The sequence below is a fragment of the Scyliorhinus torazame genome, chromosome 2 (assembly GCF_047496885.1).
Source record: "Scyliorhinus torazame isolate Kashiwa2021f chromosome 2, sScyTor2.1, whole genome shotgun sequence".
Classification (NCBI taxonomy): domain Eukaryota; kingdom Metazoa; phylum Chordata; class Chondrichthyes; order Carcharhiniformes; family Scyliorhinidae; genus Scyliorhinus; species Scyliorhinus torazame.
In genome coordinates, this window is record NC_092708.1 from 372,528,059 (window position 1) to 372,550,827 (window position 22,769).

The 22,769-nt window shown below is 46.5% G+C and overlaps 1 protein-coding gene across 2 annotated transcripts in view; it reads right to left on the bottom strand.

Moving 5' to 3' along the window:
- setd3 (SET domain containing 3, actin histidine methyltransferase) overlaps positions 1-22,769 on the bottom strand; it is a 184,453-nt gene that overhangs the window by 119,308 nt on the left and 42,376 nt on the right. For both annotated transcript variants that reach the window (XM_072493008.1, XM_072493000.1), the window contains 2 exons: positions 20,977-21,069; positions 14,771-14,919 (listed from right to left, as the gene is read on the bottom strand). In XM_072493008.1, coding sequence (XP_072349109.1) covers positions 14,771-14,919; positions 20,977-21,069 — 242 coding nt within the window. The remainder of the gene's footprint in view (positions 1-14,770; positions 14,920-20,976; positions 21,070-22,769) is intronic.

Below are 22,769 nucleotides of genomic sequence, written 5' to 3' on the forward strand. Positions count from 1 at the left end.
GTGGCGGGAGCCCGGCAAACCACGCACATATGTTTTGGGCGTGTCCGGCACTGGAAGGGTATTGGAAGGGAGTGACGGGAGTGATTTCGCGGGTGGTGAAGGCCCGGGTCAAACAAGGCTGGGGGTTAGCTCTATTTGGAGTTGCGGAAGAGCCGGGAGTGCAGGAGGCGAAAGAGGCCGACGTTGTGGCCTTTGCGTCCCTAGTAGCCCGGCGCAGGATCCTACTCATGTGGAAGGAGGCGAAACCCCCCGGACTGGAGGCCTGGGTAAATGATATGGCGGGGTTCATTAAACTGGAGCAGATAAAGTTTGCCCTGAGAGGATCGGCTCAAGGGTTCACCAGGCGGTGGCAGCCATTTCTCGACTACCTAGGGGAACATTAGAGGGAAGACAGATGACCAGCAGCAGCAGCCCAGGGGGAGGGGGGGGGGGTTTAGTTTAGGTCAAAGATAAAGGGGTTTTGTTACTTGTGTATTGTTTAAAATTTCTGTATTGTTATTGTTGCGTTTGCTTTGTAAGAGGGGAAAAATTGTTGTTGGGGAAAAAATTTTCAATAAAACATTTATAAAAAAAACAAAACACTGTTACTTCACAGCTCCAGGGTCCCAGGTCCGATTCCCAGCTTGGGTCACTGTCCGTGCGAAGTCTGCACGTTCTGCCCGTGTCTGCGTGGGTTTCCTCCGGGTGCTCTGGTTTCCTCTCACAGTCCAAAGATGTGCAGGTTAGTTGGATTGGCCGTGCTAAATTGCCCTTAGTGTCCAAAACAAAAAGGTTAGGTGGGGTTACTGGGATAGGGTGGGGGTGTGGGTTTAAGTAGGGTGTTCTTTCCAAGGGCTGGTGCAGGCTCGATGGGCCAAATAGCCTCCTTCTGCATTGCAAGTTCTATGATTATATGAATTGCAAAGGTAAATTTTTCTGCTTGATGCCAGAATTAAGAAATCTGCTCAAAAGTAGAGATGAAGTAAGAGTGGGGATGCTGGGAAAAGATCTAGCTCTTGCAGTTCAAGCAGGTACAATTGGGACTTCCGGTTGCGGCTATGCTGAGCTACGTTGCACATTCGGCGGCTCCTGCAAAAACGGACTTTTGGGCTCTTTTCAGGGCCACCAACGGCACTTTTTCAACGTTTCCCGGTGTGGGAAGGAGATTATAACAATTCCCCGATAGTATATGGCTTCTACTAGGAGCGGGGCGACAAAAAGGTGGTGGTGGACTCGAAAAAGGTGCGAGGGAAGAAGAACAAAATGGCGGCGGGCAGAAACCAGGTAGCGTGGATGCAGTGGGCGCAGGAGCAGCAGGAGGGTATCCAGCGCTGCTTCAGAGACATCAAAGCGGACCTGCTAGAGCCGATGAAGTCTTCTATTGATAAGCTGCTGGAGACACAGACGGCCCAGGAGGTGGCGATCCGCGAGGCCCGACAAAAGATCTCCGACAACGAGGACGGGATCTTTGGCCTGGCAGTAAAGGTGGAGACGCACGAGGCGCTCCACAAGAAATGGCAGGAGCGGATCGAGGAGATGGAGAATCGCTCGAGGCGGAAGAATCTGCGGATTCTGGGCCTCGCGGAGGGGCTGGAGGGGCCGGATGTGGGGGCCTATGTGGTCACCATGTTGAACTCGCTGATGGGAGCAGGGTCCTTCCAGGGGCCCCTGGAGCTGGAAGGGGCCCATAGAGTGCTGGCGAGGAGGCCCAAGGCTAACGAGCCTCCGCGGGCGGTGCTGGTGCGGTTTCATCGGTTCGCTGCTCGGGAGTGTGTGCTCAGGTGGGCCACGAAGGAGAGGAGCAGCAGGTGGGAGAACGCGGAGGTTCGAATATACCAGGACTGGAGGGCGGAGGTGGTGAGGAGGAGGGCCGGATACAATCGAGCAAAGGCGGTGCTGCACAGGAAGGGGGTGAAATTTGGCATGTTGCAGCCGGCGCGACTATGGGTCACCTACAAGGACCGGCACCATTATTTTGAGTCTCCGGAGGAGGCGTGGGCCTTTGTCCAGGATAAAGGTTATCTTGGGATAAAAAGTTCTTTTTTGGGGATAAAAGGTTTTTGGGGGGGGATAAAAGGTTCTTTTTCGGAATGGCAACCGGTGACGAGTGGTGTCCCGCAGGGTTCAGTGTTGGGGCCACAGCTGTTCTCTTTATATATTAATGATCTAGATGACGGGACTGGGGGCATTCTGGCTAAGTTTGCCGATGATACAAAGATAGGTGGAGGGGCAGGTAGTATGGAGGAGGTGGGGAGGCTGCAGAAAGATTTAGACAGTTTAGGAGAGTGGTCCAAGAAATGGCTGATGAAATTCAACGTGGGCATGTGCGAGGTCTTGCACTTTGGAAAAAAGAATAGAGGCATGGACTATTTTCTAAACGGTGACAAAATTCATAATGCTGAAGTGCAAAGGGACTTGGGAGTCCTAGTCCAGGATTCTCTAAAGGTAAACTTGCAGGTTGAGTCCGTAATTAAGAAAGCAAATGCAATGTTGTCATTCATCTCAAGAGGGGCTTGGAATATAAAAGCAGGGATGTACTTCTGAAGCTTTATAAAGCATTAGTTAGGCCCCATTTAGAATACTGCGAGCAATTTTGGGCCCCACACCTCAGGAAGTACATACTGGCACTGCAGCGGGTCCAGCGGAGATTCACACGGATGATCCCAGGAATGGTAGGCCTAACATATGATGAACGTCTGAGGATCCTGGGATTATATTCATTGGAGTTTAGGAGGTTGAGGGGAGATCGAATAGAAACTTACAAGATAATGAATGGCTTAGATAGGGTGGATGTAGGGAAGTTGTTTCCATTAGCAGGGGAGACTAGGACCCGGGGGCACAGCCTTAGAATAAAAGGGAGTCACTTTAGAACAGAGATGAGGAGAAATTTCTTCAGCCAGAGAGTGGTGGGTCTGTGGAATTCATTGCCACAGAGGGCGGTGGAGGCCGGGACGTTGAGTGTCTTTAAGACAGAAGTTGATAAATTCTTGATTTCGAGGAATTAAGGGCTATGGAGGGAGAGCGGGTAAATGGAGTTGAAATCAGCCATGATTGAATGGTGGAGTGGACTCGATGGGCCGAATGGCCTTACTTCCGCTCCTATGTCTTATGGTTTTATGGAGAAGTTGGACACAGATTGAGGGTCGGGATGGGCGTTTTGGGACTGCAGTTGATATGCTACTTTTTGAGGGGGGGGGGGGGCTTTGCTCTTGGTTTCTTTTTCTTTGTGTTTTTCTCATTTTGGTTGGTGAGGGTGGTTAGGGCGGGTTGGGCACGGTTCCGGTTGGGTTTGTCAGGGCGCTCTTGGAGGGGGGGTAAGCAAACGGAACAGGGGTGGATGGGCGGCGGTGAGATGGGGCCCCGCGGGGGAGGGGGAGGCCCGAGTCGGGGGTGAGAGGACTGGGCCTATAAAAGGAGCTGAGTCAGAGGTGGCGGTGCCGGGTAGGTGGAAAGCGCGGGCTTTTTCCTGCGCTGAAGACTGGAGGGGGCGGGGCCGGGGCAGCGAGGGTTGTTTCCCCAGCTTAGGATGGAAGGGGGAGAGCCTGTGGATGGGGAACGGAAGAGGAGGGTGTGTCACACAAGGGGAGGAGTCGGAGAGGCGGGAGGGGCCAGGGTCAGCAGGAGTCAGCTGACTTGCGGAAGTGCAATGGGGGGGGAGTAACTTAGGTAGGATGGGTCCTAGCTGGGGGGTGGGGGGGAATAGAGTTGCTGCTGCTATGGTCAAGGGGGAGCTGGAGCGAATGGGGGGGGGGGGGGGGTCGAGACAGGGGTCTGCCGCCATGGGGAACGGGCCGGACGTGGGGTGCGGGCGCGTGGCTGGCCGAGGAGGGGTTATAGCTAGTCGGCGGGGGGAGGGGGGCGGGTAGCCCCTGATCCAGCTGATAACCTGGAATGTAAGGGGACTGAATGGACCGGTTAAGCGGGCCCGCGTGTTCGCGCACCTGAAGGGGCTGAAGGTGGATGTGGTTATGCTCCAGGAGACACACCTGAAGGTGGCAGACCAGGTAAGATTGAGGAAAGGATGGGTAGGTCATGTGTTTCATTCGGGGCTGGATGCCAAAAATCGAGGGGTGGCAACCTTGGTGGAAAAGGTGTCATTCGAGGCGTCGAGCATTGTGGCAGACAATGGCGGTAGGTAAGTAATGGTAAGTGGTAAGTTGCAGGGAGAGAGGGTGGTACTGGTCAATGTGTATGCCCCGAATTGGGACGATGCGGGTTTTATGCGGCGTAGGTTGGTTCGGATCCCAGACTTGGAAGTAGGGGGCCTGATAATGGTGGAGACTTTAACACAGTGCTGGATCCAGAACTGGATCGCCCCAGGTCTAGGACGGGTAGGAAGCCGGCGGCGGCTAGAGTGCTGAGGGGGTTTATGGACCAGATGGGAGGGGTGGACCCTTGGAGATTTGCAAGGTCGGGGGCTAGGGAATTTTCATTCTTCTCACATGTCCATAAGGTTTATTCCCGAATCGACTTTTTTATTTTGAGCAGGGCGCTGATAGCGAGCAGAGGATAGAGAGTATTCGGCGATAGCCATTTTGGACCATGCCCCGCATTGGGTGGACTTAGAACTAGGGGAGGAGAGGGACCAGCGCCCGTTGTGGCGCTTGGAGGTGGGGCTGTTGGCTGACGAGGAGGTGAGCGCGCGGGTCCGAGGAAGTATAGAGAGGTACCTGGAGGCCAACGACAACGGGGAGGTCCGAGTGGGGATGGTATGGGAGGCGCTGAAAGCGGTGGTTAGGGGAGAGCTGATCTCCATTAGGGCCCACAAGGAGAGGAGGGAGCAGGGGGAGAGGGAGAGGCTGGTGGGGGAGATGTTGAGGGTAGACAGGAGGTATGCGGAGGTGCCCGAGAAAGGATTGTTGAGGAAGAGGCGCAGCCTCCAGGCCAAATTCGACCTGGTGACCACCAGGAAGGCGGAGGTGCAGTGGAGGAAGGCCCAGGAGGCGATTTACAAGTATGGGGAAAAGGCATGCTGGATGCTGGCGCATCAGCTTCGGAAGCGGGACACAGCTAGGGAGATCGGGGGAGTTACGGACAGGGGAGGGAGTGTGGTGAGGAGTGGGGTTGGCATCAATGGGGTCTTCAGGGACTTTTACGAGGAATTGTACCGATCCGAGCCCCCACGGGAGGAGGGAGGGATGGGCCGCTTCCTGGACCAATTGAGGTTTCCAAAGGTGGAGGAGGGACTGGTGGCGGGATTGGGCGCCCCCGATTGGGCTGGAGGAGCTGACCAAAGGGATAGGTAGCATGCAGGCGTGGAAGGCACCGGGGCCGGACGGGTTTCCGGTCGAATTCTATAAAAAATATATGGACCTGTTGGGCCCATTGCTAGTTAGGACCTTCAATGAGGCAATGGAGGGGGGGCTTTGTTCCCGACGATGTCCCGGGCACTGATCTCCTTGATCCTGAAGCGGGACAAGGATCCCCTGCAGTGTGGGTCTTACAGCCCGACTTTGTTGCTAAATATAGATGCCAAGGTGCTGGCGAAGGTCTGGCCATGAGGATTGAGGATTGTGTGCCGCAGATCATACACGAAGGCCAGACGGGGTTTGTGAAGGGGAGGCAGTTGTACGCGAATCTGCGGAGGCTTTTGAACGTTATCATGATGCCGGCGAGGGAGGGGGAGGCGGAGATAGTGGTGGCGATGGACGCTGAGAAAGCCTTCGATAGGGTAGAGTGGGGGTACCTGTGGGAGGTGCTGAAGAGGTTTGGGTTTGGGGAGGGGTTGGTCAGGTGGGTTAGGCTGTTGTATGAGGTCCCGATGGCAAGTGTGGCCACAAACAAGAGGAGGTCCGAGTACTTTCGGTTGCACCGAGGGACGAGGCAGGGGTGTCCCCTGTCCCCCCCTGCTCTTCGCACTGGCGAATGAACCCCTGGCTATGGCACTGAGGGAGTCAAGGAACTGGAGGGGGCTGGTGCGGGGTGGGGAGGAGCATAGGGTGTCGCTTTATGTGGACGGCTTGCTACTATATGTGGCGGATCCGGTGGGGGGAATGCCGGAGGTAATGAGGATCTTTAGGGAATTCGGGGATTTTTCGGGGTACAAGCTAAACATGGGGAAGAGCGAGCTGTTCGTGGTTCACCCAGGGGATCAGGAGAGGGGGATTGGCGAGCTCCCACTAAAAAGGGCGGAGCGGAGCTTCAGATATTTGGGGGTCCAGGTGGCCAGGAGCTGGGGGGCCCTGCATCGGATTAATTTCACAAGGCTGGTGGAGCAAATGGAGGAGGAGTTCAAGAGGTGGGATGCGTTGCCGCTGTCCGTGGCGGGTAGAGTGCAGTCAGTCAAAATAACGGTGCTCCCAAGGTTTCTGTTCCTGTTCCAGTGCCTCCCTGTGTTTATCCCAAAGGCCTTTTTTAGGCGGGTTAACGGGAGTATAATGGGATGTGTGTGGACGCGAGGGACTCCGAGGGTGAGAAGGGAGAAGGGTGTTCCTGGAGCGGAGTAGGGATAAGGGGGGGCTGGCGCTGCCCAACCTCTGTGGGTACTACTGGGCCGCCAATGCGACGATGGTGCACAAGTGGGTGATGGAGGGGGAGGGGGCTACATGGAAGAGGCTGGAGACGGCGTCTTGTGTGGGTATGAGTCTGGGGGCGCTGGCAACGACGCTGCTGCCTCTCCCTCCAAGGAGGTATACCACGAGCCCGGTGGTGGCGGCTGCCCTCAAAATCTGGGTGCAGTGGAGGCGGCACGGGGGCGGGGGGGGGGGGGGGGGGGGGGGGGGGAGTTGGGGCCTCGGCGTGGACCCAAATACAGGGGGGACCACCGGTTCGTCCCAGGGAGAACAGAAGGAGGGTTTTCGGGGTGGCACAGGGCAGGGATACAAAAGTTGGGGGACCTGTTTGTGGACGGGAAGTTCACAAGCCTGGTTGAGCTGGAGGAGAAGTACGGGCTCCCCCCCGGGGAACACCTTCAGGTACTTACAGGCAAGGACGTTTGCCAGGAGACAGGTGGTGGAATTCCCGCGGCTGCTGCCACACACAGTACAGGACAGGGTGCTCTCGGAAACTTACCAGGTGATGCAGGAGGAGGAGGAGGCCTCGGTGGTGGAGGTGAAAGGTAAGTGGGAGGAGGAGTTGGGAGAGGAGATTGAGGAAGGGACGTGGGCAGATGCCCTAGGGAGGGTGAACTCGCCCTCATCGTGCACGAGGCTCAGCCTCATACAGTTTAAGGTACTGCACAGGGCACAAATGACCGGGACAAGGATGAGCCGGTTCTTTGGGGGGAAGAGGACAGGTGTGTTAGATGCTCAGGGAGCCCAGCAAATCACACCCATATGTTCTGGACGTGCCCAGCGCTGGAGGAATTTTGGAAAGGCGTAGCGAGGACGGTGTCGAGGGTGGTAGGATCCAGGGTCAAACCGGGCTGGGGGCTCGCAATATTTGGGGTGGCAGAGGAGCCGGGAGTGCAGGAGGCGAAAGAGGTCGGTATTCTGGCCTTTGCGTCCCTGGTAGCCCGGCGAAGGATTCTTCTTCAGTGGAAGGCTGCGAGGCCCCCAAGCGTGGAATCCTGGATCAATGATATGGCGGGGTTTAAGTTGGAGAGGGTGAAATTCGCCTTGAGAGGGTCGTTACAAGGGTTCTTTAGGCGCTGGCAACCGTTCTTCGACTTCCTAGCAGAACGGTAGACATTGGTCAATGGCAGCAGCAACTCGGGGGGGGGGGGGGGGGGGGGGGGGGGGTAGTTTACTTTATTTTTGGTTTTGTTATTTACACTGGAGGGTCTGAGGGGGTGTTAAGCTGGGTGTTAATGTTAATTTATTATTTATGTACAGGGGGGAGGGGGTATGGAGGGTTGCTTTTCTAGACTGTGTTTTGTACTTAACCCGGTTGGGTTCCTTTTTCATTTTGTTGTTGATATTTTATGAAAACCTTAATAAAAAAATTTAAATTTTTTTTTTTTTTTTTTAAGCAGGTACAATTAAGGATAATGTTCTGCTGAGAGTTTGAGGAGCTAGGCTCAAAAGTAAAACACTCAGACCCTCACAGTTAATAATCTTTAGAGCCATGTGCAAATTGGGGCAAACAGAGTATAATGTTAAATGGTAGTCAAAGCTGAAAGTGGTGTGGGAGACAAGAGTTATGATTCATAGGGGACTGGCAGCAATTCTAGGGAAAGAAGCTGTTCAGTTGGGGTGAACTCCACTTAAACCTGGTTGGGACGAGTGGCTTCATAAATCTACTAACAAGGGAGGCAAACAGGACATTAAACTAAATGTTTGGGGGTGGGGGGGTGGGGGTGATGGAAGTAAGTGTCATGTTCTTTGTTTGTTTAAATTATTATTAAGGTTGTAGTGTTGCTGCAAAGAACATACAGACTTTGTACTCAATCAATGTCAATTTATTTAGAAAATGCTATAAATTGTGAATTCTTAAGTATGCCGATAAAGCATTAAAGCATTGGACCAAATAATTACAATCAATACACAGAACTACTGAAAAACACGATGGTCTCCAACCCCTCACTCACTCCAAGAGCACGTGGACCACCTTGTGGCTTGTGAGATGTGCTCTTACTCCATGTAGTGGCTGGATGCTATAATTACATGCTATTCCACATGATCATTCATGTATACAAAGATGATATAGTCGCTATCTTTAGAGAAAGAGATTCAGGAAAGATTCAACTTAAAAGCAGGGAAAGGGAAGGCTAAACAAGCTCATCCGGACGAAGGGAATAGTGGATCAAAGTGATACAATTAGATAACAAAAGACAGGAGGAGGATTGATTGGAACAATAATGCCGACATAGATGGTCTGGGCCGAATAACCTGCTTCTGTGCACTATATTCAATTAAATTATTAATTTATTCACAGAAGAGATTTTGCACAGGACTCAGCAACAGTGTCACGTGAATGCAACCAGATAAGCGCAGTGATAAAATCAAATAAGCTCAATTTGCAGTACTCCAGAAAAGCAAATCGGAGGGGATGGGGGAAAAGATCAATGAGCCTTGAGCTTGCAAGATTAATGTACATTCAGAAAAATGAGGGGAACATATCAAACCTAGCTCACGTAGTTTTCAAGCTGCACATGTAACTGAATTACACCAAGTAGTGCAAAACCAAAAAGGCAAATGACCATACAATTTAATGTTCATGACAAGTTAGAACAAAGAGCAAGAAACTATTGCAATGAATTTTAGAATAAGGCAGTAAAGTGGTTGCAAATATCTTTATCTTAATGAATGTCATTAGCTTACTTTGCTAAGGCAGCAAAGAAAGAAAAATATGAACTGATGTTGTGATTGCAAGAATTAAAGCTAGACTTTACATTCCTGGTTAGCATGGCACAAAATCTATTCAGTACAGCCCTTTAACCATCCATCGCTTGGTATAGATTATGGCTTGCTTGGTAGTTGACTTGTGTAAAATTCTGTTACCAAATGTAGAACTGTAGCTTGGGGATAACTGGAGATGAAGTTAATGGGGACTAAAACTTAAACATTCTCGTCATGGAAGGGTTTTACCCTTCATTTCAAAGAAGAGAATCTTCAGTTTTACCTTTTCATTACTCACTGAAGCTGATGCACTCATTTGCTGCAACAAAGTGAGAAAATTATTTCGAACCCAAGATGGTCCGATACCCACGAATTTGTAAACAAGATTAGATTCTACATAGATGAAACATTAAAACTTTCTAGGTCTTATTGAGAATCATGCATCACCTCCGAAACTCTCAAACTCTACCAAATTGAAAGGAAAGTGCTGTAGATGGAAGGGAACAATCATTTCAAATCACAAACCATCCAATTCTTGGATTTTATTCCCATTCCTTTGGTCACCATTGGCTCAAAATCTGGTAACGCCGTCCCGAACCGAACAGCATTTGTGGGAGTACTTTTAGCCCATGGACTGCAGCAGTTCGAGAAGGCAGCTCCCTATCACCGAAGAGTAACTAGTGATGGGCAATAAATGCTGACCTCACTAGTAATTCCTACATCTCCCACAAAGTTCCCTGATAAACATGGTTATTTTGCTGTAATGGTTGCTACGTGGACGGTGAACAGACTGGGTTAAAAGCTTGTGTACAGATTGAAAATAATTGGAATACATTATAACACAAGAGGATGAAAGCATCGATTTATACCAAACAATAAGCTTTTAGGATTGTAAATTTTCAAACTCCAAATTTCTTTTAAGATCATACCACTAGTATCCACTACGACAGTAAAGAAGCCTTGTATCACTTGTATAGAACAAAATGGATATGAGGCAAAACAAAAGGAAATTAAACTAATGGAATTAAAAATAAAAATCAGAAAATGAAAATTGTTACAACACCATAAGTCTGGAGAAAGAATCCTTAAAGGTTTGAAATTGTATTGTGTAATATTACGAACAAATTGCATTAACATGAATGTGACACAATTAGGCATTTCTTCTCACAGTAAATTGGACAATATTCTGTTCTTGAAGGTTGGGTCTGTTCAGCCATGGTTACACACCTTCAAAGATCACTAAGCCCAAGATAAGATGAGCCACTGCGTAAAGCATGTAAACATTGTAAATGTTGCATTCAGCACTTTTTTTTTAAAAAGGTAAGTCCACAAAGAGCTGTGAATTCAAGGAAGCAAACAGTTGTAGAAATAAACACACTGCTGAGATTCTGCAATAACTTGTATAGAAATGTTGCATGCACGTCTGGATCACAAGAATGCTGACAACCTGGGTGGGATTCTCCCAGCCCTGGAACGGGCCGGAGAATCCCCACGACCGGGCCACGCCACCCCGACGCCGGCATGCGATTCTCCGCAGAGCGGCATTGGTGCCAGGGTGATTGGCGTGGCGCCGGTTGCTCTAAGCGGCCGGCCCAATTCTCCTGGCCGGACGGGCCGAGCGTCCGTAAGAAAAGAACAGAGTCCTGCTGGCGCCATTCTAACCTGCTCTGAGCCGGCGGGACCTCGCCGTTGAAGGGTCGGGTAGCGGCTTGGGGGAGAGGGGGGGGGGGGTCTGACCCCAGGATGGGCCTCCGATGTGGCCTGGCCCGCGATCGAGGCCTGCCGATCAACGGGCCGGCCTCTCTAGCTGGGGGCCTCCTTTCCTACGTGCCGGCCCCTGTAGCCCTGCGCCATGTTGCGTTGGGGCCTGCGCGTTGCAGGAGGCCACTACACGCATGCATGGGCGCCGGCGCCACCGCGCGAACCGCTCCAGCGCCGTGCTGGCCCCCTGGAGGGGCCAGAATTACTCCTAGCAGCGGCCCGTTCATGGGATGGCGTTTACGACGGCGTGGACACTCTGCCGCGGGATGGGATTATCCCGCCCCGTTTACGTGCAGCTGGAGTAAAGCTGACTAGTAGAATGATAGTTTATACTGACATCAGGTGCAAAACTAACAGAAATAAGCAGTGACGTTCGCTGAAATTAGGTGCAAGTGACTGAATGGATGGAATGGATAAGAATAGTTGAATGAAAAACATAAAGATGTCAGTATGACAAAAATGATGTCTATGTTTTGGTGTGGTTTCTACCCCTTTGAAACTTATCAATGTGCAGTTAGATTGAACCAGTTTTTGCGAAGGTCCTAACCACAGTACAACTTAGTAGCATTTACGGTTGTGGTAAAGGGCAGGTTAGCTCAGTGAATTAGATTAACGCCAACAGCGCAGGGTTTGATCCCCATTATGCCTGAAGCAAATTTGGGGCTGGTCTCTGAATTCTACCACTAGTAAAAAAATCAGAACACGTTGCCATGTTTTGGCCTTCGGGAAGAGTACTCAAGAAGAAGATTATTGTGGGCTCCCTGGATGGTTCAAGGGTGGGTGACACAGTTTTCACATTTTTATATACTTGGTGATTGACTTCCCTCTTGAATTTACAAACCATGGAAAAGTTGGCGTGCAGAAAGAGGCTCTTCAGCCCATTGCACCTTCACCAGCCGAGAGATAAAAAAATAAACCAGTTGCTCATTTTAATCCAATTTCCATACGTAGCCTTGCAGGTTACAGCACTTCAGATGCAGATGCAGATGCAGGCATCTTTAAATGAGTTGAGCTTATCAGCCCCAACCACCGACATAGGCAGTGAATTCCAGATTCCCACCACCCTCTGGGTGAAAAGGTTTTCCCTCATGTCCCCTCTCACCCTTCTACCAAACACTTTAAATCTATGTCCCCTGATAATTGACCTCTCAGCTAGGGGAAACAAGTCCTTCCTGTCAATCTAAGCCCCTCATAATTTGGTATACCTCAATTAGGTCACCTCTTAACCTCCCCTGTTCTGAGGAAAACAACCCTAGCCTATCCAATCCCTTCTCGTAGCTGCAATTTAACTTTTAATTCTTGTAAAACCTCTTTGCACTTGCGCCAGAGCAATTATATCCTTCCTGTAATGTGCTGACGATAACTGTACACCAAATTCCAGCTGTGGCATAACCAGCATTTTATGCAGTTCCATCTTTACATTCCTGTTTTTGTATTCAATACCTCGCCCAATATTGGAAAGCGTTCCACGTGCTTTCTTGACCACCTATCCTGCCCTCTTCAAGGACCAGTGGACAAGGTCAGACATTCACAGTCCAGGGTCTAATAACAGAATGAGATTCTTCTGTCTGAATCAAACCAGTTCGAAAATCCCATGAGAAAGCAGTTACTGAAATCTCAGCAGCAGCACTCATTGTTTGAAAAAGACCACTAGCTTCAAATGCCACTAAGAATGCAAAACACTGCACTTGCAAGCCATTTATAAATGAGAATAATTCTTCAATTTGCAATCTTTCAATCATTTCGTCTTCCACTAGATTTAAACAAAAGTCTATTATAAAAATAAATTTACATGACTGATTATTTGCGTGGTTAAGGAATTATACTTCAAATTTTAAACAATATCTCACGTGCTCCTATGCTGTCTTCAAGGACTGATCATAATAAGGTGTGGTTAATCTAGTACCTAAAAGCAATTACTAAACAGGATTTCCTGTTTGTTTACCTGGACAAGTTACAGAATGCTTTTTACAGAATGGGCTGGTTTAGCACACACGGTTCGATTCCCGTTCCAGCCTCCCCGAACAGGCGCCGGAATGTGGCGACTAGGGGCTTTTCACAGTAACTTCATTGAAGCCTACTCGTGACAATAAGCGATTTTCATTTATTTCATTTCATTATAGATCATAAGGAAAGGGTAGACACTCCTAGAGGTACAAGAGTTGGGACTGATAATGGGAATGATCAAGACACTGCAGTCAAAATAATCTACAGCAAGATCATGAGAGCAACTCCAACAACAATCAGGAAGCTCAACAGCATGAAGGACAAAGTAGCTGTTTGAGTGGCACCCAATTCACCACCTTAAACTTTCCTCACCGTGGTTGCAGTATATATCCTCAACAAGATGCACGGCAGCAACTCGCCAAGACTTCAACAGCATCTCCCAAACACCACCCCATCTCTACCATCCAGAAAGACAAGGGTAGCAGATGCACAGAACCACCACCATCTCCAAGTCGCAAACCGTCCTTCAAATTAAATTGCTTTTCCTTCATTGTCACTGGGACAAACTCCAAGAACTCCCTACCTAATAGTACAGTGGGTGTACCTACGCCCCACAGACTGCAGCGGTTCAAGAAAGCAGCTCACCACAACCTTCTGATGGGAATAGGGCTGGGCAATAAATGCTGGCTTTGCCAGCAACATCCATATCCCAAGAACACATTAAGAAAATTGTAAGATGAGAAATAAAAAGACACAATTAAAGATGAAAAAGTGCAAAAAGGAGAGAGCGAGCAGAGAAAGTCAAGTGTGTTAAAAATGCCCATTTTGCATTTTCTGTCGAACCTGGTGGCACAGGTTTGAAGCAGTGGAGATTGGATGAGAGGTAAAATGCAGAAGTGTTAGCATCCCCTCACTTCTAACCAATGCAAAAAAAATTTAGCTGAGATAAAAACGACATCCTTGTGTAACAAGCGAAGAATTGGAAATTATTTCCTGACAATGCCAAGAAAAATACAGGAAATATTTAAGTAAGTGGTTATGCAGGGCTAGAAAGACCATTTCCCACCTTATTTCCTGCTTTTAAAGCAGTCTCTAAAATAATTTTGGAGAGACGACCGGGCAAGGTGGATGATGAAACGGGCTCCATATTAGCATGTGTGCAGAGTACTAATAGCCCTTCCCATTTCCGTCTGTATAGGAATGTTAGTCGACACACAGAATCAAAGAATAGGCAGTTCCATGTAAATAGACAATAAATCTCAATATCTACAGATAAATAGCTGGCACAGTGGTTAGCACTGTTGCTTCACAGTGCATGGGTCCCGGATTCGATTCCCGGCTTGGGTCACTGTCTGTGTGCAGTCTGCACGTTCTCCCAGTGTCTGCATGGGTTTCCACCGGGTGCTCCGGTTTCCTCCCACAAGTCCCGAACGATGTGCTTGTTAGGTGAATTGGACATTCTGAATTGTCCCCCAGTGTACCCAAACAGGTGCCGTAGTGTCTGGCGACTAGGGGAGTTTCAGAATAACTTAATTGCAGTGTTAATGTAAATCTACTTGAGACACTAAAAGATTATTATTGTACTATTTATAACTGATTTGTAGTCAGACCTTTAGGTGGGAGTTATTGCTTCAGAAGACAGAAGTAGCCTCATTTACTCTACAATACTGCAATGAAGTTGGGGTTGAGAGTGTGGCAGCGGACACTACAGGACAGACATTTAGGATTATGAAACCATTGCTAAATAACTGGGATGACCTCTAAACTAAAGATAATCTACAAATGATCTGGGGTACTCTGATTTCTGCAGACCAAAATTACCTTATGGGAAAGATGGTGGATGATGAAGGTTAAACGAGACAAACCTTAATGTCTTTAGTTGCCTTTAAACCATAGCCCTCTTCTGGAAAGTAAGTGATTTCAAAACCCTCAGTTGAGGCTCCACAGTCAGCTGCCCACTGCAGTAGTTCATCAAAGTGGTCTTCTCTGTTCCCATCAAAGACAACCGATAGTCCTAAATGGTTACAAATGGTTACATAGTCACTTAAAATCAGAGAAGTTAATTACAAGTGAATCACAAAATTCTACTAATCAGAAGATTAAAACAAAATTCAACGTAATATTAGACATTCAAGAATTCAAAAATGTAAAGGAATAAATGGAGAACTTCGGGTTGTGTACAAACTGATTGGCGGCAGCTTTGGTAAAAGAATGATAACACAATCTAGAATAATATTTGTATTGCTCAGTTAATTAAATCCCGATACCATGATTGGCTGTGCAACATAATTTAATTGGAGAAGCATGCCATCTGCTGCTGTCTGAAATGTTATCCCAGATGCATAAAACAGTTCAAAAAAGAGCTTTCCAGTCTGGAGCTTTAAAAAGCAGTAAACATCTTGAGGTTGATAAACTGTTTGAAACTTCAGTTTTGTGGTTTACAATGCCATTTTAATCTCACATTGCACAGGATTACTTAATTATTGCATACCTCCATCCATTTTCTTCTGTCCTGGCATAAATTGCTCTGGTGAATATCCAACTGCTAACAACCTCATTCAAATGGTTAGTTTTATTATGTGGTAACCTAGACAATGTCAGGGGAAGTAATTCAAACAAGGGTCATGTCATCTGAACCAATCCTATCCCTCACTTGACGGTCACTTTCATGCAGCTTCACTGATCCAATAGTTCTATCCTCTCTGCAGTCCATAGTCACACTTCAGTGCTTCCAATTCTTGTGTGGGTCGAGGACCAGAGATTGAATCTGGAAATGTTCTGACCTACACTAAAAGTCAAAATAAAGCTAAGCAAATAGTCTATGCAAAGTCAACAGGACAAAAGAGGGACAGGGTGTTTTGGATATGTGCAAGTACAAAGAATTTCTAAATGCCTTTAAAAACACACTGGTCCAAAGAAGACACTAGCAAGCAATGTAGCAAGGAAGGTTAAGCAATATTAAAACAGTTTTCGTGCCATAACAGTAAAAGGTTGGTTTGGAGGAATTAGGAATTGTAAAGTGATCAATTCATTGAAGATAGACATTATCGAATAATTATTTACATTATATACACAAAGGCAGAAAATACCAATCAATTGTGAAAGTTCAATAGTAAACAAATACCCACGTGTCCTCAAGATGTTTCTGTTTCCTTAACGTATGAAGTGCTCCCTCCATGTAAACATAACTCACAAAATAGAGAGTCTATCCCAGGTGAGATTAAGGAGACGACAGGGAATAGGCATGAAGCTCAGCAAGATTATATCAACAATTTAAATATTATATTAATAGTTAAAACAAATATAGCTGAGCAACTGCATCATCAATAATGGGTAAAATAATGGAAAATGAAAAGGTGTAAACTTCAGGATATTTGTTTAAGAAATAGCCAGCTTGAATTTAAATGGGAAAGATCCCATTCAACAAATTTCCGCTTTTTAAAAAATGTATAACTCCTTATGATTTGGTTTCAACTTGATACAAATGTCAGTAGCATCAGATGAGGGTAAGGCATTGAGTGGAATATCACAGGACTCAGTGCTTAAACTACTTTAAAACGTATATTCATACACGGTTTGGATGCAGAAACCGATAATAAGATTATTAAATCTGCAAATAACACTAAATGGAGTAAAAGCTCACAGAGAACGTATTAATAATTTGCAAATTTAGAGCTGTTTTTTTTTTTAAACTGAACGAAAAATGGTAAATTACCGAATAGCAATCATATGATACAGCACAACATGGAGCTTCAAAAGGAGAAATACAACAGATGAAGGTCTCGATTTAGACAAGACAGATTTCGATGAAAAAGTGTTCAAACAAAAATTTAATAGTATTGAAGAGGTGAGAGACAACATAAAGCAAAGAAAAAACATATTAAAAAAATACAGATCCTGGCAGATGAAAATGCAGCAAATGGTGGCAAGATAGATGGGAGTAGCCTCAAAAAGGGAGTGTGAAAACAAAACTTGCAAGGGATATCAAAATCAACCAAAAAAATCTATATTAAGAAAAAAAGGTTTTAAAAAGAAAAAAAGCAAATTACTGCAGATGCTGGAATCCAAAGCAAAAACAGAGAGAATGGAGAACGGAGATAACAAAGAGTCATCCAGACTCGAAACATTAGCTTGTTCGTTCTCCACAGATGCTGTCAGACCTGCAGAGATTGTCCAGCATTTTCTATTTTGTGGTCCAGAGAAATGTGGGCTGCTTGAAAACTTATAACCGTGGTATTGCACCAGAGCACATATACTGAATAATTACTTTCTATCAGTATTCACAGTCAGGGAAGAGGATTGCATGCTGGACATAACAAGGAAACTAATATTAAATCAGGGACCAGGACTCACTAAAGTTTACAGAAGCAAAATAACAATACTGATGAAAATACTGGCACTACAGTGACAGTTGCCCACGGTCAGAAGGTTTCCATCCCTGGATTTGAAAGGAAATAGATGAGAACTTTGCAGATACTCTACTGAGAATTATCCAAAGTTCTTTTGATTTGGAACTGTTTCTTTAGTCTGGAAATTTGCACATCAATCTGCCATTTAAGAAAGGTGACCAGGGAATTATAGACCAGTTCATCTAACTGTACCTACTGGAGTCTAGAATTAAAGATCATTGACGGTATTTACTGGAAGCAACAGGAGGGGTTTGCCCATCGACTGAGAAACGGTGACAGCCTCACATCTCCTCTTTTAGGGAAGGCCTGCTTAATTAAGTGCCACTCAGGTACTTTATTGGATCGGGATAGGCCTTCCCAGGGATCATAACCCTGGGAGCAGAACTCCCACCCACAGAACTGCTGAATGGCACCAACACCAAGGAAGCTGAGGCTGCTGTCAGTACAACATCCACCCGAAGCCTAGGATCGCCAATGGACCCAGGCACAGCTGTGTAATGGCAGTGGGGTGGGGAGAAACAGTTGTTGGCCCTCAGGAGAGCGTCGCACTTCCCAATTCTGAGTCCCTGAATCAGGACTGATTACCTTTGAACGTTGGACCCCTGCCACCCCAGGTGACCACAAGTAACCCTGCACGGGATTGCTCGCTATGTTCCCCCTATAGTGAGTCCCGTCTCCCACTGGATTAATACCAGTGGCAAAGGGATGAGGTCCCCAAGTGGGAATTATGTGCCCATTTAAGGGCCTCAATTGGCAACAGGATATGGGGCAATGACAGGTATGTGGAGTTAGGTCAGAGACCTAATGGCAGAACAGACTAGAAAGCTAAATGGCCTATTCCTGTTCCTAATAATAAAATATATGAAGTATTGCTTATTGGGTGAAAAATAGTTGAGAAAGAGAAAAAAGGATCCAGGAGTAGCCCAAAGAGTAATAGTTAAAGTTCAAATAAAATGTTGGAGTAATCCACCTTTTCTGTGCTATAAATTCACCTTTCCTTAAGTTTAAATTTATTTGCCAAATCAGACAATGCAAAATATTGGTCACAAAGCTAAAACAGGCGTACATGAATTGGAGAGGAAGCATAGTAACTTCAAATTTAAAGGAACTGAGACAAGAAAAGACTAGGGAAGCTTAGGCTTAGCAATAAGTGATGATGGTGTATATATGGTGATATAAAGTACTATATAATGATGCAATTAAGATGCAGCAGGAGTAATTTTTTGAGCTGAAGCATGACCCAAGAAATTGCATTTAAACGAGCCAATTGTAAATTGAGCATAACCTTATTAAGAGTCAAACAGATTACAAGCATTCAAAATACAGTTGCATGCTAGGCTGAGCAAGTATCAAAGGGGTATTCGCAGTTAGTCCACCTTTGGGAGTATTGTGCATTTTGGACTCCAAGGGCGGGATTCTCCAAGCCCCGCGCCGGGCCGGAGAATCCCCGCAACTGCGCCACTCCGCCCCGACGCCAGCACGCGATTCTCCGCACAGCGGAGAATCAGTGCCATTTGTGCCGGCGCATTTGGCGCGGCGCCAGTCGCGGGCCGCCGATTCTCTGGCCCGGATGGACCGAGCGGGCGCTATAAAAAGGCAGAGTCCCACCGGTGCCGTCCACACCTGGTCGCAGCTGGCGCGAACTCTGCGCGCAGGGTCGGGGGGCGGCCTCTGATGGGGCCTGGCCCGCAATCGCGGCCCACCGATCGACGGGCCGGCCTCTCGCTCCCCGGGCCTCTCTTCTTACGCGCCGGCCCCTGAACTCATGCACCATGTCGCGTCAGGGCTGGCACGTTGAGGGAGGCCACCACGCATGCGCGGGGTGGCTGTGCATGTCCTCGTTGACGCCGGTGCCACTGCGCATGCGCAAATCCCGCAGCGCACAGTTCACGCCGGGATGGGAGGCTGGAGCAGAGTGAACTGCTCCAGCGCTGTGCTGGCCCCCTGTAGGGGCCAGAATTGGTACTCACAGCGGCCCGTTCACGCAGTCGTGAAACGCAACGGCGTTTCCGACGGCGTGGACACTCTGCCGCCGAATGGAAGAATCCCGCCCCATATTTTTTGAAGGACTTTAAGACAATGAGCAGAGTAAAGCACAGATGTACTAGGAATTGCCTGGTATAGGATTACAAAATTGCAAAGAAAGACTTGAGAAACTAAGACCGTTTTCATTCAAACAGAGATCATCATTTGTCAAAAGTGCTGTGATCAGATTAAACAGAGTAGAGAGAATAGGCCGTGAAGGGTCCAGAAAACAAAGCGACAAATAGAAGACTTAGGACAAAGCGTAAGAGGAATTAGAGTGGGCGATTGAAACAGAGACCATCTTTAAGATATGTTTCGATGAGTGGTTTAAAGGGAGGTAGAGAGTTATGGGAGCATAGCAGGTACATTGCATTGGGACTACTGTTCAGATTGATGATAAGCACCAAAAGAGAATGGTTGAGTAGAATGGCATTTACTTCTATCAGGCTATTTCATGCATGTGAACTGAGTGGAGAGAAATGGGCTGTTTCCAATATTGAAGGATCCAGGGGGGGGAAAAAGGACATGGATAGAAACTTCAGGAGTATTGTATGCCGTTTTGGTCTCCTCTTCCAAGAAAGGGTTTACATGCCATGGAGGTAGTGCTGCAAATGTCCACCAGTCTGATTCCGGGGATGGCAGGATTGTTGTAAGAGGAGAGATTAGGTCAACTGGGCCTGTATTCACGGAAATTTAGAAAATTTAGAGGGGATCGAACGTATAAAATTCTGACAGGGCTGGACAGACTGGATTCAAGGTTGTTATTTCCTCTGGCTGGAGGGTCGAGAACATGGGGCCACAGTCTCACGATACGTGGTAGGACATTTAGGACTGAGATGAAGAGAAGTGTCTTCAATCAGAGGGTGGTGAACTTGTGGAATTCTCTATCACAGAAGACTGTGGAGGCCAAAGTACTGAATATACTGAAGAAGAATATAGATAGATTTCTAAACTCTAAAAAGTGTGAAGGGGTATGGGGAGAGCACTGGTGTATGGCGTTGAGATAGAGGATCAGCCATTATCATATTGAATGACGGAGCAGACGTGAAGGGCTGAATGGCCTACTCCTGCTCCTATTTTCTATGTTGCTGTTCTAATGCTCGAATTTCACAGCAGACCAAGCACAATGCCATTTTAGAAGTTTTGTTGCCACGTACTTTTAAAGTCAAGATTTTCGATTGTTTTCTAACATAAGACTTCCAAGAATTAAGATTTATTACATAGGAGATTCCAAATGAATGTGTAGTGGAGTCTTTTCACTATTACATACTAGGGTTGGGGAGGAATTTTGGAGCTTTATTGGAGGTGCCCAAGCTACGATCCACAGCATAGCTGTAAAGTGGGTAGAAAACTCAATTCCAGGTCTACAGCGTGCTCCGGGAGAATTGGTCCTCCCAAAGATAAGCCACAGGCTTCCTTTTGACATTACTTCTGATGAAATTGGCAATGGAATGCTGTAGAAAACATGGATGTTTAAAACTACAGCACAGTAACATCATGTCATCTGTTATGAACCAGTTTCAATTTTACACTACCTCTGTACTGGTTAGCGATGACAGTGTGTGGAATCAGAGTGAGTTTGTTTATGTGGACATAAGAAATCATATTCTGCAAGAGTGTAAATCAATCATATATACCTTTTTGTTTTTTACGAATTTTCTCAACCAAGCCTCGGATCTGCACATATTCTTCCCATTCCTTTCCTGGTGCTGTGGAAGGATTGCTACATTCTTGAAGAGAAATTAAAAATAAAATGTATTTTATTACAAATCCATGTGCTTATAAAGGTGAAGCAGTTAAATATCTCATCCTAGGTGGATACGGAGGTAGACAATTGTCCTGTAGCCCGCTTTCAAATCTCCATTAAACTGACAGGAATGGCTCTTCTTCCTTAGTCTACAAGGTATTCCCTCTATCTCTTCTATGTGAATGATTGTCCAGGCTCAATAACCCAGTCTTTTGAGTGTGTGAACATTTTAAGAATCCCCCCCTCCAAATACCCCAGCATTAATGGGCATGAACATTTCCAATCTCAAGGGTAGCTAACATACAAATACAAATCTTCTGGGGCTATAGAGATGATCAGAAGTTGACAACAACATACTGTTGCCCTCATTAAGCCTCACTGTGAAACTGGCTATGATAAACCCGCGTTGGGTGATTAATGTTAAGCCATTGTTTCTGGGGTAGCAAAGTGCTTAATTCTTCAGTATTAACATAATGACTTGATGAACTCAAATGTCATATAGAATCAGAGCATAGAAGTAGGTTATTTGGCACATCATGGCCATGCCGGTTCTTGAAAGAGGTACCTAATTAGTTCTACTTCTCTGCTCTATCCTCGCAGCACCATAATCTTCTCCCCACCCCACCCCCCCCCATTCCATTATCTATCCAACTTCTTTTTAAAGATTCAATTGAATCTGCTTTCACTATTATTTCTAACCATGTATTCCAGATCACAACAGCCTGCTGCATTAAAAACATTTCTTTATGTTGCCTCTGGTTCTTTTGCCCATCGCCTTAAATTTGTATCCTGGTTACTGACCTTTCTGCCACTAGAGGTAGCTCTTCCTTATTTACTCTCATCAAAGCAATTTATGATTATGACCACTTCCATGGGCAATATGAAAGTTTAGACAAATAAGTTTGAATGACTCAAGAGTTTAGAAATAAACGAAAATAAACGGAACACTAACTCATCATTATGATCCTGGCAGGTTTGGAAACAAACATTTACTAACCATATGGAATGTTGCCCCACAAAGAAGAAAAGAAAATAACGATATTCTTCAATTTATTTACAAGTTGTTTGCTCACTACTGGGAGACCAACAAATGTAGACAGATAAAGTAAGGGAAAAAGAATAGCTTTGTCTTCTACTGAGTGGTAGGTTTAAAATGATGAAATGTATTGAAAAAGTAGGCAGGTAGAGGGTGTTTCCATTTGTGAGAAAGGGTAAACTAGAAAGCATCAATATAAAAACAAATCACCAAGATATCAAATAATGATTGTAGAATAAACCTATTTACCCAGAGAGTGGTGAGAATGTGGAGTTTGAATCCTCTATGTGTATTTAATAAGCTAGATAAGCAAATGAGGGGGAAGGGAATAGAGGGTTATGCCAATAAAGCTAGATGGAAGAAATTCGAGAGAAGCCTAAACACCAACATGGACAGATGATGTTTCACGTACTTCAATGAAATTCTAGAAAATAATTGTATGTCTAAATCTGGGAATACCCATGATAGTTTAAGCTTCTGCAAAATACTGATTTAAGTTACAAAAGGAAATTACAAACATTTCAATTTAATCTGGTATTCTTAGCACAGAAATAGAACCACCTCCTCTCATGTTGAACAATATCAAAATTTTACAATGGGGTACGAGGGCAGCAAATAAGAGGATTCACAATAATTTCTGATGGAGC